This window comes from Corvus kubaryi, unplaced genomic scaffold (genome assembly GCF_017639235.1).
Source record: "Corvus kubaryi isolate FWS band 111438036 unplaced genomic scaffold, C.kubaryi_AGA036_p1.0 37357, whole genome shotgun sequence".
Lineage (NCBI taxonomy): Eukaryota > Metazoa > Chordata > Aves > Passeriformes > Corvidae > Corvus > Corvus kubaryi.
Window position 1 is genome coordinate 13,381,655 of NW_024581117.1, and position 15,926 is coordinate 13,397,580.

General features: G+C 39.8%; 1 protein-coding gene across 2 annotated transcripts in view; it reads right to left on the reverse strand.

The window, feature by feature from the left end:
- The window catches only part of ANK3 (ankyrin 3), a 345,762-nt gene that overhangs the window by 251,904 nt on the left and 77,932 nt on the right, over positions 1-15,926 (reverse strand). Inside the window, exon 1 of one of the 2 annotated variants that reach the window (XM_042033316.1) lies at positions 4,040-4,176. The exons of the other annotated variant lie outside the window; for it this stretch is intronic. Within the exon in view, the coding sequence (XP_041889250.1) occupies positions 4,040-4,042 (3 nt within the window). The 5' untranslated portion in view covers positions 4,043-4,176. Of the gene's footprint in view, positions 1-4,039; positions 4,177-15,926 lie in introns of those variants that run through there. 2 annotated transcript variants of the gene reach the window in all.

Consider the following 15,926-nt stretch of genomic DNA (forward strand, 5'->3'; position numbering starts at 1 on the left):
GCAAACACCCACATGATTCCCAAACAAGGATTTGCCAGTATTTTTATTGAAGGCTAGAAGTTTACTGGAAAACATCCTGAATTGGCTACCTCCTGCTTTTACCCTACAGAAAACAAGAGGATAGAGTGCCCATTTTTAGTATGGGCATCCCTCTAATGAAACATCAAGGACATAAACTGATAGATATGATGTGATCATAAATAATAGTGATTTTCTATATGGAAATACCATTAATATAGTGGAAAAGAATCATGAAGTAACTAACTGCAGAGGCACTTTCAAAAATAAGCTTAGAGTGAAATTCAGCTAAATGGAACACTTGCAAATTACTGAACCAGCCATTTACACCTAGAGAGAGCTGGGTGTTACTTTTCTAGAATGAAATTTAACTACTGATTTATTCATTTATCCTTGAAAGATCAGCATCTGCGGGGTCTGCGTCTCAGTCTGCAAATTTTGTTCTGAAGCTCCAAATTGAAAATAGCAGAAAAGAAAAATAATGAGTCACACAAAATCTCAGCCTAGCCTTAAAGGACATGCATGGCCACACAGCCGCAGGAATTCACAAGCGACACCACCAAAAATCTCAGCTAGGAAACAGGTGACCTCAGTGAAGCTTCCACTCCTGAGGCAGACAGTGCTGACATTCAGCAACAATCAAAATAACGTTCACCATCAAAAGAATCTTTCCATTTTCACTGGAAATCACTAACAGAACACGTGATATAAATGGCCAAATTCGTTTGTTGGTTTTGTGGTTTCTTTTTTTCAGGGGTGGGGGAACCAACCAACCAGAAATCCCAACCACCAATCAAGATAATACAAGCCCAGTTTTTACACCTTTATCGATGACAACTTCTCAGGGTTTTATTCTACCAACAGCTGTAGAGTCTGTGTATTCATACATGTTATCAGATAAGCATCCTTAAAAACCTGACTTCTGAATAAATCTGTCAGTCAGTTCCAATGTACAGTTAACGAATATCCTGTACACAGTTATCAGTCATTCACAAATAGGACTTTGCATACATAAGGGCAGAAAATGGACAGAGATAAAGAGCAGGCAGAGCCTCAAAAATAAGTGCTCATTTACAATTCTTAATGCAAACAGTAGCTCCTACTAAACTCACGTTACTTAGTAAAAATTAATGCTAAGCTAATAAATGAATACTTTTTACAAGCACAAGCCAAAGAGAATGAAAACAGCCTCATTTCAAATCTAAATAATCTGCTTGATTCTATATCTAATACTAAAGAGATGTGTTTCAAGCACGCTTACATATATAATCATAAAGCAAAGCTGTGTGTCAAGTTGCCATGATCAGAGCAGATTATCAGAAAACTTATTCCCAGAATTGTGAACACTGTTCTAGAGGCAACCAATGAATACTTCCAGAAAATACACAATATATTTATCAGTTTTGGTTCCAGTGATCTGCCACTTTGCCATGTCCTAGTAAGAAAAGCAGGGAGCAGTTCAGACTGGTGACAATCTCTAATTTCTGAATTTCTAATGTGACAGCTGGACAGGTGAGCCAGGGATGCTCACCAGTGTAAGTTACTGAAGTACAAATACTGAGGTACAAACCCCTGCAAGCTGTGAACCAGCCACAGCAGCTTGGCCAAACAGACACCGATGGTGCTCAAGGAACAAAGGTGTCCTGTCAGACTGGACCTCACCACAGCTTCCACCATCTCCTGCACTTGCCTCTCTCCCTTTTTTCAGTACTACCTCAGTCATGTTCCTCTGTTGATCAAGCCAGCTAGTTTTCTTCCCACACACACGCCCTCAAATTGTTTTACTCCATCAAGTGTTTCCAGCTGGATGTCACACTTGACAGCCTCACAGCCCATGTTTCATTACAAACCCTTCCCTTGCCACGATATACGCATCCAAGGACAACTACACAACTTCCTGACATATATAGGAGAGGGCAGGAGAGCAATTGCCCCTGGCTATGTTTGGGACCTCTTGTTTCTTTCATTCACCCTCAAAATATTAAGTAAGTGAGAACAATCCAAGCTCCAGGAAGCGAAAATCAAGGTAGCTCTACAAAAGTGAAAAAATTAACTTTTACAATCAATCTCTAAACCTTAACTGTTCTCATAATCCCGTCACAGACATGACTTGTGCATGTACTAAAAACAAAGCCCTAAACATTTTATAGCATTTTGTGAATCATGCGAGTTTTAAACAAGGAGAGATTATAATAGCAAATACCAAAGCCTTCCACATAATGTAAACCATCTATTCAACAGATGCAGATGGTATGATTAAATATTCCAAAACTATAAATATTATTTCACTTATATCCCAGGGGATGGGTTAAAACCCACATTTGTACAGAAAAGACTATATTATGCAAATATATTCACATATATATACATATGTGTATTGACAACAGAAAAAACATGCTGTAAAACAAAAGGCTTATGAACAAATGATTACTCCATAAGAACTGCAGTAAGGCATTCAGGGACAATGAACCCAGGTACTTAGTTCCTCTACTTTTTTCCTTACAAATCTATTTTATATTGTATTTGATACTCTGGTATTTTATCTCCCGTAATGACTCTGGAAAATGGTTATGTAAGTAGTTTTAACTAATGTTGTAAACAAGTTTTCAACTATTTTACCATATGTTAAAGATGACAGAAGATGTTAAAACAAGTGATGAAATTCATTCACAAAGAATTCATAGGGTTTTATGCTCGAAGGGTAGAAATCATTTTGGCTGTCTCCCAGAATGAACTGTTTAATCAGAAAACAGTTGCACTGAATTAACTAGCAGTTCCATGCAGCACATCTCACTGACTCTTCCCACCATCACAATGCTCATTCAAGAGATAAACCTCTTCTCAGTTAATTGGTAGAAGTAAGGGTTTGTGCAGTTGTGACTGCTGAGGCTACACAATATTGTGACAGACACTGATGTATCAACATTGCAGGAGTTCCTTTTAACCTCCTGAAGATCCCAGGAAAACTCCCCATTTGCCACTGCCACTAGACTGTGGAGGAAGCATCCCAGTAGTGGGCAGACTGGCCTCTGCAAGTGTGAAAGGCAAAGAGGAGCCAGGAATTTTTATTCCTGGAGAAGGAGGGGGAGTAATTTGTCCCTTGGAAAGCATAAACTCCTTAGAATTCCTCTGAGCAAAACAGGGACCTTTAAAGGGGACATCAGCACTCACTCAATATTACTGCTTCTAGAGATACTTAATGTAAAACATGGCATTTAAAAAACCATCCTGGTAACAGCCCTCCTTTGTAAGGATTTAAGTAGACCTGCTCAAAGGCATTTACATGCCAGGCTATGAATAGGTGCTGCTGTAGATGGCAAAATACATGACTGCCTTCTCTGGAAATGCAGCAAAATACTGAGCTCGCTTGGAACTCCCATCTGCCTTAACACTGAGATGAACAGCTCATTCTTTTATTTGTCCTTTAAATTCCAGTTCACATTGGTACATTTCCATGCCACCAAAAATCTCCCTGGAATTTTGCATCTCTTGGAGCACAATTAAAGTATACCTGTAAAACCTGACTAATTTCCAATTTATAAAAAGTAATGTAATTATCTTGTTCAAATTAAATTTAATTACAAAGCCTCTGAGTAGTCTAAGAATATTTTTTGATACATGCTCAGCTGAAAACTCCCATCACTTTCAGCAGGGAACACAACGTCCATTTCTGGCTGTGTCGCTCCCCTTCCAGTTTGATCATCTCTGGTTAATTACACCGCCCTGGCACATCTCCTCGAATGGTATCTGGTTTCCAAGCTGAAACATCCAAACCCAAAGGAAAATGCTAACGACCTATCAGAGAGAGCGCGTCCAAACCCCCTGCAATCCAGGAAAAAAACAAATCTGCAGAAAACTGGTATCCACCAATCCAACAAAACATCTCCCATATTTTTCCTCCTTCAAGCAATGCCACAGACAGCTGGTTTCCAAGAGCACAAGAGGCTGCTGCTACATGTCAGCAGCAAATTAATCAAAATGCTATCATGATGTAGGTGAAGATGGAAAACATCCCACTTACCATCTCTCAGAATATACACTCCGACAGCATCCACAGTACCTGCATGTCAGTATTCTCCTATTGCCTTTATTGTTTTCACTCCATAAATTGGCATCAGAAATAAGAGCCAAAGAAAGTGATAATAATGTAGATAGGGATGCTGAGTGCCACATTCACTTACCTGCAAAAGGAAAAGAACAGGGTTTGAGCTCACTAATCACACTAGTTAGCTAATCTTATTAGATGGCTGCTAATTATCTCTGACACAAAGAAGGATTATACAAGGCAGGCAGAGAAATGGGGCTTTTTAATAGATATAGAAATTTTTTAATAGACATTGGTTATATTGGGGAAAGAAACAAATAATGTATTTATCCAAAGACCATAAACATTTCCCTTTCTGTTTGCTGAAGAGCAGATGTGACAATGAAACAGGTGGTGGAAATATAAACCCTCCTAAAACCCCCAGGGTGTTTTCTCAGGAAGTGTCTAATGATTGTCACTGGATCTGTTGCAGTGCTTGCTTTATAGGCTAATGTGGTACAGGGAGTTGCTGGGGTTTTGCCAGTGATCTCCTTGGCAACTGGCTGCTCAAAGGAGCCACAAATAGAAGCAGTAAACCCCACTCCCGATCTCAGTCTCAAAGCCGTTTGCACCTCCAACGTTCACCGAGCAAGAAAATCTACATCCTACAAAGGCAGGGTGAGCAGAAGAGCATGCATTCCCTCTCTTAACATACTACAGCCACAGATGTGGGAACAGCAACCAGATTCATGCACCAGTTATGACAAAATAACTGAATAAATTATTTTATAAAGGTTTCCAAGATGACCCATTTTACAAGGAAAATCTTAATTAACAGCAGCGCAGTGTTCACACAGATTTCTCAGTAATAGGAACATTCTCATTTGGGCTCCTCAAGCATCAGAATAAACCAGAATTTATTCTCATCTATTTTAAAGATTTATTATAGCGACTTGATATGATTATTTATTTCTGTTTAGCCTACAATACAAGCATAAATTTATTAAATGTAGGTCACCCATGTATTTTATATAGTAAGACAATAAATAGCAAACAAAAACCTAGAAAGAGTAATTGGCTGTCAGCTGTTCTGAATAACCACTTCATATATTATTTAACTACATCTCTCCAAGAATAGCAATTAATCATTCATGCTTGCTCATTAAATATAAGTTTTAATTTCTTCTGCATATTTCTTTGTAACTCATTGGTAAAAAAAAAAAGGGTATTTCCTTTAATTAAAAAGCATTAATATTTTAAAAAAAATTATTATAGTTTATCTATATAGCAGGCTTATTTATAGAGGAAACTAAGGAATATAGGAAATTAAGATATAATTTCATAATATTTTATCTGCAAAATTAACAATTTTCTAGGAAAGACTGTGGAAAGAATTAAAATTAACCCTGACAAATAAAGTGAATCCTAATTTTAAAACATATTTCAATATAAAATGTGAATGTTTCCAGAAAAAGGTATTTTCTGAGTGATTCAAACACAAAATGTTGGTGTTAGATAACACCAGGCACAGATGCCCCAACGAAGTAAGCATGACCAAAACATAAGAAGTTGCCTGCCACTAACCACTATCAATGCCATAATCAAGGTAAAAATTAATTTTAAAGCCTCCTGCAATCTCTTAACTGAAAAAATACCAAAGAAATGCATAAGTAAACACATTACTCATGAAGACACCTTTATAAACAGACACAAAGTACATACTTTGTTCAAGATAGGTTGGGCCAAATGAGCCTTGAAGACCCCTTCCAACTTGATATTCTTCAAATCTATGTAATACATGTCACAACTGTACACAGTTTAACAGTTTTTGCTTGAATAAACACAATTTTAAAATTCAACTTTAAAACTCGAAGCAGCTTTACAAGTCTATAAAGGTTTCACCATATAAAAAATGTCTTACATTTTGTTTAAGCTTAGTACAGAGTTTTACCAGAACTTGGAACATATTTATCTTTTTAATCAGAGTTACAAAGATGAGTGGTTTAAAAGGGACTCATTATATGCCGTTCACATGGTGATGATAGAAATAAAGGTGTACATGAGCTGGCCCGAGTATCAGACACAGCCCAGGGACATCACTCAAACCCAAGCTCAGTCCAATCTACTTTTGAGCAGCGTTGCTTCTGAGATAACTTGCAGAGATCTTTCTGATATGTCTGCACAATGCTGTACTGCGTCACACAGACACAGCCCAAGCGATCCATCAGATCATCTCGTTCAAGCTCTACCAACACAGGCTGTGCAGCCGGCAGACAGGCAGCATATTCGGAATTAAACTGCCTCATAACGCTCAGCTGCCAAGCTGGGACCCAGCCTGAGAAGACACACTCTGTCTTTTGACTGTTCCTCAGATGGAAGTGTTGAGCATTTGGAGGCTCTTCGTTGTGGGAGCAAATGAGTTATGTTCGTTAGTGAACAAGAGGCAACTCAGCTGATGAGGCAACCAACGTCTCATGAGACGATTTCCTCCCTTCGCATGGAAACTACCCTACCTTCTGTCTGTAGTCAATCTCTGTTTAACATCTCATCTGAAAGGTCCCACAGCTGCTGATCACATGAAGGATCTGGGCAGGTTGAAAGGAATGGGTGCAGCCACTGCCCATTGACTTTGAACAGATCATACAAAGGTCTCAGCTGGACGAAAGCAATGACTAATGGATTTAAAAGCTTGGCCTCGGGTGCACAAAGTGGTTGACAGCAATTTTGCAGGTATTTCTGTAGAAGAGTAACAGCCTTGATGCAAGTCCTTACAATCAACAGCAATAGCTAAGAAAAGGACAAGGTATACATATATTCCCCCTATGCCCTTTTGAGGGGGCAGTGACAGCAAGGAAGGCTGAAGCACAAAAAAACAAAAAAATCTTTACAATGTGTTACTAGGCTGGAGAGAAGGGCACCTACCCAAAGAAACTACAGCCCAACATTTCTCCAATGTTTAAGACTAAGTGCCTGTGACAAGCCCACAAAGAGTTAGGAATGGGAAGTTGTTCTTTGCTATCAAATTTCTGCTGAGGAAACCAGAAGCATTATTTAAGTAAAAGAACTCCACAAACCAAACATGCAGAGAAATAGACCATTGTCAAAAGATGTTCTAAATGACAGAAGAAAATGTACTCATTAATTCAAGGAGAAATTTATGAACAGACCTTACATTTCTCATTAAAGCGACTAGTAATGAAGTCATTTACAACTGTTGCAATTTCAGGGCTTCACTGTTAGTAGGGAATTATAAAAACCAAGGGCTCAGGTTATTCCTTCAGCTGCAAACAAGTTACCACAGGATAAATGAGCACACTTCCCACAAGAGACAAACCAGGAATTTTCAATTGCTTTTCAATGCCCAGTCTTCCATAGCAAGAAGACAGTAAAAAATTACACCAAGTTTGTCAGATGCTTCCACCTGCCTGAATGTGTTCTGTAAAGGAGATGAGAGAACCACCAGAAGAGCTGGCCCCTGTTCTGAACCACAGCCAGGCAAGATTAAGAGGAAAAGAAGGAAAACCTAATCAGCTAAAAATTATGCAGGAAACCTATGCTAAAATATCTAAAGGTGTGAAAAACAGAATAAAAGACATTGCATCATCTGAAAAGACAGAGAATGGGATGGAAGCAGCATATGAGCTGGTCAAAAGTCTTAGAAATCAGGACACAGAATATTAAGTTCATATGGAAAGACAGAGATTAGAAGAGCAGCATGACAAAAACACATGCCAAACACACACAAGTCTCAAGGAAATAGGGTAGTCAGAGCTGACAGAAGAGGGATGAGCTTAGAGCAAACCTGGCCAAGAGAAAACCATGGCATAAGCCAACTTTACATCAGTGGAAGTGAACAGATAGTGACAGATTTTAGAACTCTGCAGTATGAAAAGCCAAGCCAAGAGACGATGGGAGAAGGAATGCAAAAGGAAGACTTCCCAGAGCACACTCAAGGTTAGCAGAGGATCAGTGTGAAATAAGAAGAAATTATGTTTTTTCTCCTCCACTTAAGACTGACCCACTATTTTATAGTGAGGTGATATTAAGAAGGCAAGAAAAGCTACACCTGCATAGGGAAAGCACAGTTGTTTAAGGAGTAGAAAGAAGAAAAGCAGTAGCTGGAATACAGGTAAGAAAAGAAAAAAGCACCGGAATAGGAGGAAATTTAGGAGGACAAGTATGAACACAAACCAAATACAGGATTTGAAACAATAGTAAACAATTTCTATAGATTAGGGTAGGGTATGAGGTAGGAAGGATGTAGGTGAGGAAAATTCTGAATAGAATATAAAGGCAGCATGACAAAGTCTGGTCAAGTGACAAAGTGTCATATCAATGTTCAGTGAAGGACCAGAACAACTTCCATTTAGGGGTCGTATCCAAATGTCAAAATTATGCCAATGGCATGGTACCCCCTCTAAAATTGTGCCAGATTCTGAAAATTGGGACTTTGGGCAAAATAAACAGATGCTGGCATAGACAGATGTGATATTCTCTGGAACAAAAAAACCCAAACATCCAATACAGCAAATTAAAACCAGATACACTTTAGGAGAACACACCATCAGTCCCCAGTCCATACATGAGCAGTCAAACTATGCATCAGTTCTACTCAGCTCTAACATGACAACCCTGTTGTCCAAGTTCTGTTTTCCAGGTGATACTGTTACTTTCTTCTTCTTAAAAAAAAATAAATAAAATTCTCTTGCATACAATAAAGAGGAAACTGAAAGGAATCATTGCACTAAACACAGTAAGAATCTCATCACATATATCTCATCACAATAATTCCACACCTTGTGTCTAAACCAGTCTGGAAAAGACTATGAGCTTCTGTGGTGTGCAGAGAAGGCGTCAGCAGGGGTTGGCATCAGCACTTTAGCTGAGGCTCCAGACACCTCACATCCCCTAGTCCTCATCTCACCAACAACCAGGGAATTCATGTCCCTGTGCAGCAGCTTCTGCTGCCCCACAGCAGCCTGGGGGTTCCTCCAGCAGGGCAAGCTGTAAGAATGCCTTGAAACATTGAATCACATATAAAATTTGTCACAGGCTTTAATAAAAATGAACAAAACTGTTGATTCATTAAATAGATTTGGGATCTGATCTCTACCAAATAATTTAGGTTTCCTTCTGTTCACTCCTTCTGATTTTATGACACCAACACACAGTAAGATTCCAGTTTTTACTGTCTGCAGTCAGTGAAGAAACAAAGCTGGGAAGGTTTTGTCTACAGAGAAGTGAATACTAATACTGTGAAGTGTCCCTTTGCTCCATTTATATTTCAAACCTTATAAAAGGATCTATTGCACCTTTCAGGCATCATTTTCCATGCCCTGAAATTCACTATTAACAAAGACTGTTGTGAAATAAGGGATGTCTAGAAGACTTCAAGACACAAAAACCCCCAAACCTTTAATATTTTAAATGGCCCATGACATTTTTTTTTGAAAAAACTTCTGTCAGTACAGGAAGACTTGCATTTGCTTGAAAAGAAAAATTCATTCTTCTTTTAGGAGCAGGGTTATCTATATATCATGAGCACTGTTCACCTCATCAAAGTAACCTGGAGGTCACATAAGTCACTCCTGACCACAACTGCTGGAAGCAAAAAATAAAAACTCTAAACCACTGTGTAGCAATCAGATAAAAGCAACTAAACTGCAAATGACTGAGGCAGCTGTTCTAATAAAAAATTCCATCCACAGTTAACTGGTCTCATGCTGTTTAATAATATAAGCTGCAGTTAAAACATATATCCACCGTATACGTTCCTTTTTAATCACACGTGACCATATTCACACAGAGCCAAGGAAAAACTCAAAGGCTCCACTAACAAAACCTGAGATGGTATTTTATCCTCCTAGAAGAGGGACAGGTAGCTCATGAGTGCTGTAATCATGGTAAAGGCAAAAAGCCTCAAAAAAACCCAACAAAAAACCCCTAACAACAACAAAACAAAGAACCCAAAAACAACAGAACCAGAGAAAACCCTGAATAATTCCTGAAAGCAGAAACTCACTCCATATATATAACTCCATTGGCAGGGGAAAAAAAAAAAAGTCAGCAGCTGCTTTTCTAGAGGAAAATGGGAAAATGAATGCACTCATTCCAATTCACAGTAAGCAACAAGGGCAGGAAAGTGCCTGTCCTTACTCTTTGGCTAAAATGAAATGAAAACCCTGTGAAGGCACACCACAGTAACAGATGTACGAACAAAAACAATGTAGTGCTTATCTCCTGGAGTTTTATTTTTTCACCAACTGCAAATGGCTCCAACTTTGGTTTATGCAAGGTTTTGACAAGCTGAAACTATGAGAAATTGGGAAAGAAGACAATTTATTTCACAGTGAAATCCCTGACACAGCGAGCATTAATTTGCATTTCAGCAGAAATTCATCATCTGACCATATCACAGATATCCCCCACGCACAGTCTCTCTCTTCTCTTTGCTCTTGGCTGGGTATCTTTAGGTCAGAACTCTGGGGGAAAAAAAATTTATAAACCGAGGCAGTTGCAAGGGTTGTATTAATTAGAAAGAGTGAAGAGAAAGCTGTGGCTGGAATCAGATTTTCCACATGTTCCCTGAATATATGGCCTGAATCCCTGAGCAAACCTGCTGTCTTTTCACTATGCAACTCTTAAGGACAGTTTGAAAAAGCAAAGACTGAAAACATGGTGCAAGGATTATCAAGGGCTCTCCAAAAATCACAGGCATGTGCTGCACATACTGCCAGCAACACTTACCTGAGAAGGCTGATAGAAAACACAGCTCAAAATTTGATTAAAAGAATAAATTTTGCATATTTGTCCAAGTTTTCCCTCCTATGCTTTCTCTTACTTGTTTTTTCAGAAAAGCAGTAAGTAGCTCTCCAGTAGTTTTAATGCTTTCTTCACTAAAATAATTCCTATTGCTTTTGGTACAGTTCCAGCAAATTCCACAGCTGGGGGGGGGAAAAAAAAAAAATCAAAGAGATTGCTTTTGCTCCACTATTTATTTCATGAAAGGAAATACCCTTTCATCACAACTCAGACACTGTTTTCTATGAAGCACTGTACCTTATTTGGCATCCAGTCAACTCTTGGCACTTCATCCAGAAGTACCAAATTCCACCTCATGGAACTGGCATTCACAAGTGTTAGATATCCCACAATCATTTCAATAAATACCAACTCGACCTCATTAAACAGCAAACACAAGCACATCATATTGAATTACGGTAATTCCAGAACACAAAAAACCCACCCCCAATGGACACTTCAGGGCATTATTTGGTAGAAGAGACTGATTAAAAAGTATAATATACACTTTCAGAATTTTAAAATCAGAATCAGTCACCCTTCTAGAAGAAACACACTTCTGTTGAGCTACAAATTATGGAGCTGACTAAAGAAATCAGAGTGAAATTCTCTGCCTCATGCTGTGGAAGAGTTTAATCACCATGTTTCTTCCTAGCTCTGTGTGCTATGAATTTATGAATTTCAGGTAAGTTAAGCATGCTTTACACATCCTGGAACAGACTGAAATGCTTGCCAGGTGTTATCCCTAATATCTGAAACCAGCTGGAGCCCAGGCAGTTGCTGTACCCATCTCAGCAATTTCAAACACAAAAGCATCAGACAGAAAGAGTGTCTGAATTCAGGGGGACAACAGTCTAAGAATCCTGCAAAATTTGACTTGGACATCTCTGTACCCGACTTTACAACAATCTTCCTGCTAAACGTTTCCCAAAAGGTAAATTCAGCTCTGAACGTTTATTCACATCAACAGGCCTGCTGAGATGTTATGAAGTAATAAAGCACTTGTGCTTTTGTGCTATTGTCAAATGCACAAAGGCAATTGTGCAGCACACTCAGAGCAGGACTACTCATTTATTGACTGTATTTTGCCATGGTTACCTGGATTCGTGAGCTACAGGAAAGCAAGTGTTTATTTTGATGCTGTAGGAAACACCTAGCAGGGTAATACGCAATATTGATGAACAAGACTAATAAGAGTATTATATGAGGACACTGGAAATTGCTTTGTAGGGAAAAAACCAAAACCAAACCTGCTAAAGAGGTTTTCAGAGAACTGACCTTTACTATTAATGGAAGCAGAACACACAGCAGTGAAAAATGCTGTTCTGGAACAACTCTGCAATTTACTAGGATTTTAATTTCTGTCACTTGGAATACCATTAACATAACTTTGCCAGAGAAGTCCTTTAAAAATAAACTAGCACTTGCAACCCACTGTGAGAAACAACTTACCTAGGTCTCCTATTTTCAACTATGATGTACATTCCCACATGTGAGAACATCACTGTGGAATTTTTTTTTGTATCGGCTTGATGCTATTGTGTAGATTAACAGGTAATTGCATGTTTCCATCTCAGTTCTCAGCTAGGTTACCTAGTTTCTTTCTCCCAGTTACTTAGATTGTTACTCATGCTTTCATTTCATACAAGAGCAGCAAGCAATTCACGTTCAGCAATACAAACATCCTGCAGGTGAGATTCCCATTATAGGCACTACTAGTAAAAGGTGACACGTTACACACGACAGTGCAGTGTCACTGACAAATATTTTTTATTTGAGTGAGCCAGTTAAGAGCTCTGCACAAACCAAGTGATCTCCACCTGAAGAAAGGGCACATCACCACCACCTACCAGGCAGCTTTGAGAAAAGATTTTGCCAAAAGTACGCTGTGAAGCCAATGGTAGAAGGTGTGGCCAAACAGAAAGTTACAGTTAAAGGTCACACAACGCTTCCAGGTGCAGCACTTCACCAGCATGGCTGCAGAACTTCCATACTACACCTTCAGCAGCCAGGTCAGACTAAACAGAGCTGCCTGCCCCACTCTGTGCAGACACACACATGGAGTCCTAAAAAATGAGTTATTTCAGAATAGGAAGATAGTGAAACTTGAGAAAAATCATTCAGCCACACAGATTCAGTCCCCCATGTCACACTGCTCTTTGGAAAGTTGCAAAGACTGTTTGGGAAACTCCGCAACATGTTCAAGAAGTATGGCTGACATATAAAACCCAGCCTGTGCTGCTGCTAGACAGACCTGGAAAAAGGCTGGCACAGAAATACAAACACCAGGATACCACTGCAGCAGTCAGCTCCAGTTATTTACAGTAAAGAAGGAAGTGCCACTGCTTTAAGAACTTATTTCCATTCTCCTAATAGCTACTGGTTCACTGATCACAGCTTGTGAAACAGCTTGCTTTTTAGCTTATAGCCAGAATGCAATTCAACTAGGGGTAATGTAAGATTTCATATGAAAAGCTACAGCAATGACAATATGGGCAAAGTTTCTCTCTCCCATTTATTTCCATCCTCACTGTTGACAGAGAGGTTAGAGCTGCCCCAGGGACTCTGGACAACAGGTCAAGGTCTGCTGGCTAAGCAGGAGCACACATTTGCCTAGAAACTGCATAAAAGATCAGGAGAAAAAATAAAAATATCTAGTGAGCCTCTTCACCCTACAGATTCCCTTCAAAGACCCTCAGCCTTTTGGAGGAAACAGAGCTGCTCTCATCCTTTCAGAACACCACAACAGTACCAGTGCTATCATGGTCAGTTTATGCTGAACTCCAGCCCTTCCAGCATCTGGTTGACCATGTGCTCCTCCTGACCCCTGGAAGCTCCACAGAGAGGTTTCCTTTTTGTTACTATTATTACTGCCTCCATCCTAACAGGCCTTCCAAATTTGTGCCTTCTGTGGGAAAGACAAATATTTAAACAGTAAAATTTAGAGACAAAATGGAACCACCATGGTTGTTATGTTCTCCTTAAACACATATTTGCTCCCCAATTTCTTGTCATTTAGATGGTGAAAAGGTTAAAGACAAGGACCAGGTCCTTACATCATGCAGACTGCAGCATAAAGGGGCTCTGATTGTAACCGTGGATTCTGTACTGCTGTTAAAAATCAATTTACAATTATATTTTACTACACAGGAATTTCTCATCTCAGGCTCTTCGGCATCCCAAAACAGCAACTGAAACACAAGGCTGTTATTTTTCAGACTATCTTTCCTTTCTTGACTGTTTTCTCACTATAAGCACACCATCCTTTCCTCCCAAAAGCATCCTATGACCATCCTGTATTGACATTTAATATTTCATGATTACTATCCAGTGAGTGGCATGTATGCAAAAGATAACCAAGGCAACAAATAATTAGCAGGTTTTGGCTGGCTGAATGCCTCCTGTGAAGAAAACAACAATTCATCTCCTCGCAAGAGATGAAGGGAAAGACTGAAGGGGCTCTAAGACATCTTGCATTAAACCATTATGTTCCTTCCCTACAGTGTAATTGCTTATTTAAACACATTAAGAGAACTAAGAGTTTCTGTGCAGTAAACAGAGACAGTGCCCCACGCCCCCTCCCTTTTCACTTAGCTTTAAAATCAACTGAAATAGTGCAAAAGTAATTGGAGTGATAAATCAGAGCTATGTTTTATTTCTTTTTCAAATTAAACAGTTTCAGCTTTAACTGGTGACAAAAACTGAATTGGATTTTTCATTTTCTTACATTGTCATCAATTGTTTTTTCACTGTTGTACACTTTCTGAGCTTCCTTCATGTTGCCTGGGCATGATTGAAAATTAACTGGAACACAAAATGGAAATGTTCCTCCTCTCTATTAGGAGCATTTGCCACTGTTAGCTGGAAGACTGCATTCTCTCTCTGCCTGTCATCCCCTCATACTGGAAGTGGAGACGAAAATGCTTTCATTTCCATCTCAGGCAGGAACACAGCCCTTCTTCTATGTGGCTGTAAATCCCTCATCTCCCCTCACCCTACTGCACAGCAAAGATGGAGAAACCCATTCCCAAATCCCAGTGGCTTGTGGAACCAACAGAGGGAGAGCATTTAGGAGTAAAGTTGATCTTCTACAAACCCATGTCAGAAACACCAACAGAAAACCACGTAACTGACTAAATACCACAGGATCTCCCCTCTTCTTCCCATTCTGGAGCCCCAAATCCAGTGAGACCACACAGGGACATAACGGGATTGAGCTGGGGGGGAAGTATATCTCTAACCCTGAATATTCCTGAAATTCTGTCTGCACTGCCCAGCTCAAACTTCCGGAATAAGTGGCTGGAAACAGCTGGCCCTTCCAAACCAACATAAGAGCAGGAAGCACCTTTGGGCAGGCAGCCACTCCCGCTGCCAGCACAGCAGCACCAGCTGCCCTGCCAGCCCTCCCCACCTCACACCAGCGTCTCAGAGAGCCCCAGCGAGGTCTGCAGCTCAGACCTGGTAATTCCTGCTCCTCAGCAGCCTTCATGCCTACAGCATCATGTGCTTTTGAGCTCTGGCTCATCAGCCCCTCGGGGACTGCTCAGAAGCCACATGTGGCTCCAGAGAGGAGCCACTTTCCCTAAACAGGAAGGCTAAGATTAACTTCCGGCACCCAAAATGCCTGCCCCTCGGATTGAATGGCGTGCTCTGAGATGTGGCAATGGAAAACGAGGCCAAGTTGCTATTTAAGCTCTCAAACCTCTTCTAGGAACTGTACTGAAAACAGTACCTTTCCATTGAAGAAAGAGAGGTGTTACATTGAGACTTCATTGAGATTGAGTGCAATACTGGAGAGCAACAAAACGAAGAAGTTAAGGCAGAGGAGTGAGAAGACGGGCAAATTGTTACTGAATACATAAACACTGCCAAGTGTTAATCAAGTGTGTTTCTCCCTGTATCAAGTTCATGACATACAGAACAACACAGTGTGGAAGTTTTCACACTAAGTGCTCTTCATTGTGAACAGAGAGCAGCAGATTTTTCTACCAGTGAGCAGGGTCTTCTTTGAAGCCTTTGCATCTGACAAATTATCAGTCAGAGAGAACAAAATTACTCTTTCCATCCTCTCCCATATTTCCAC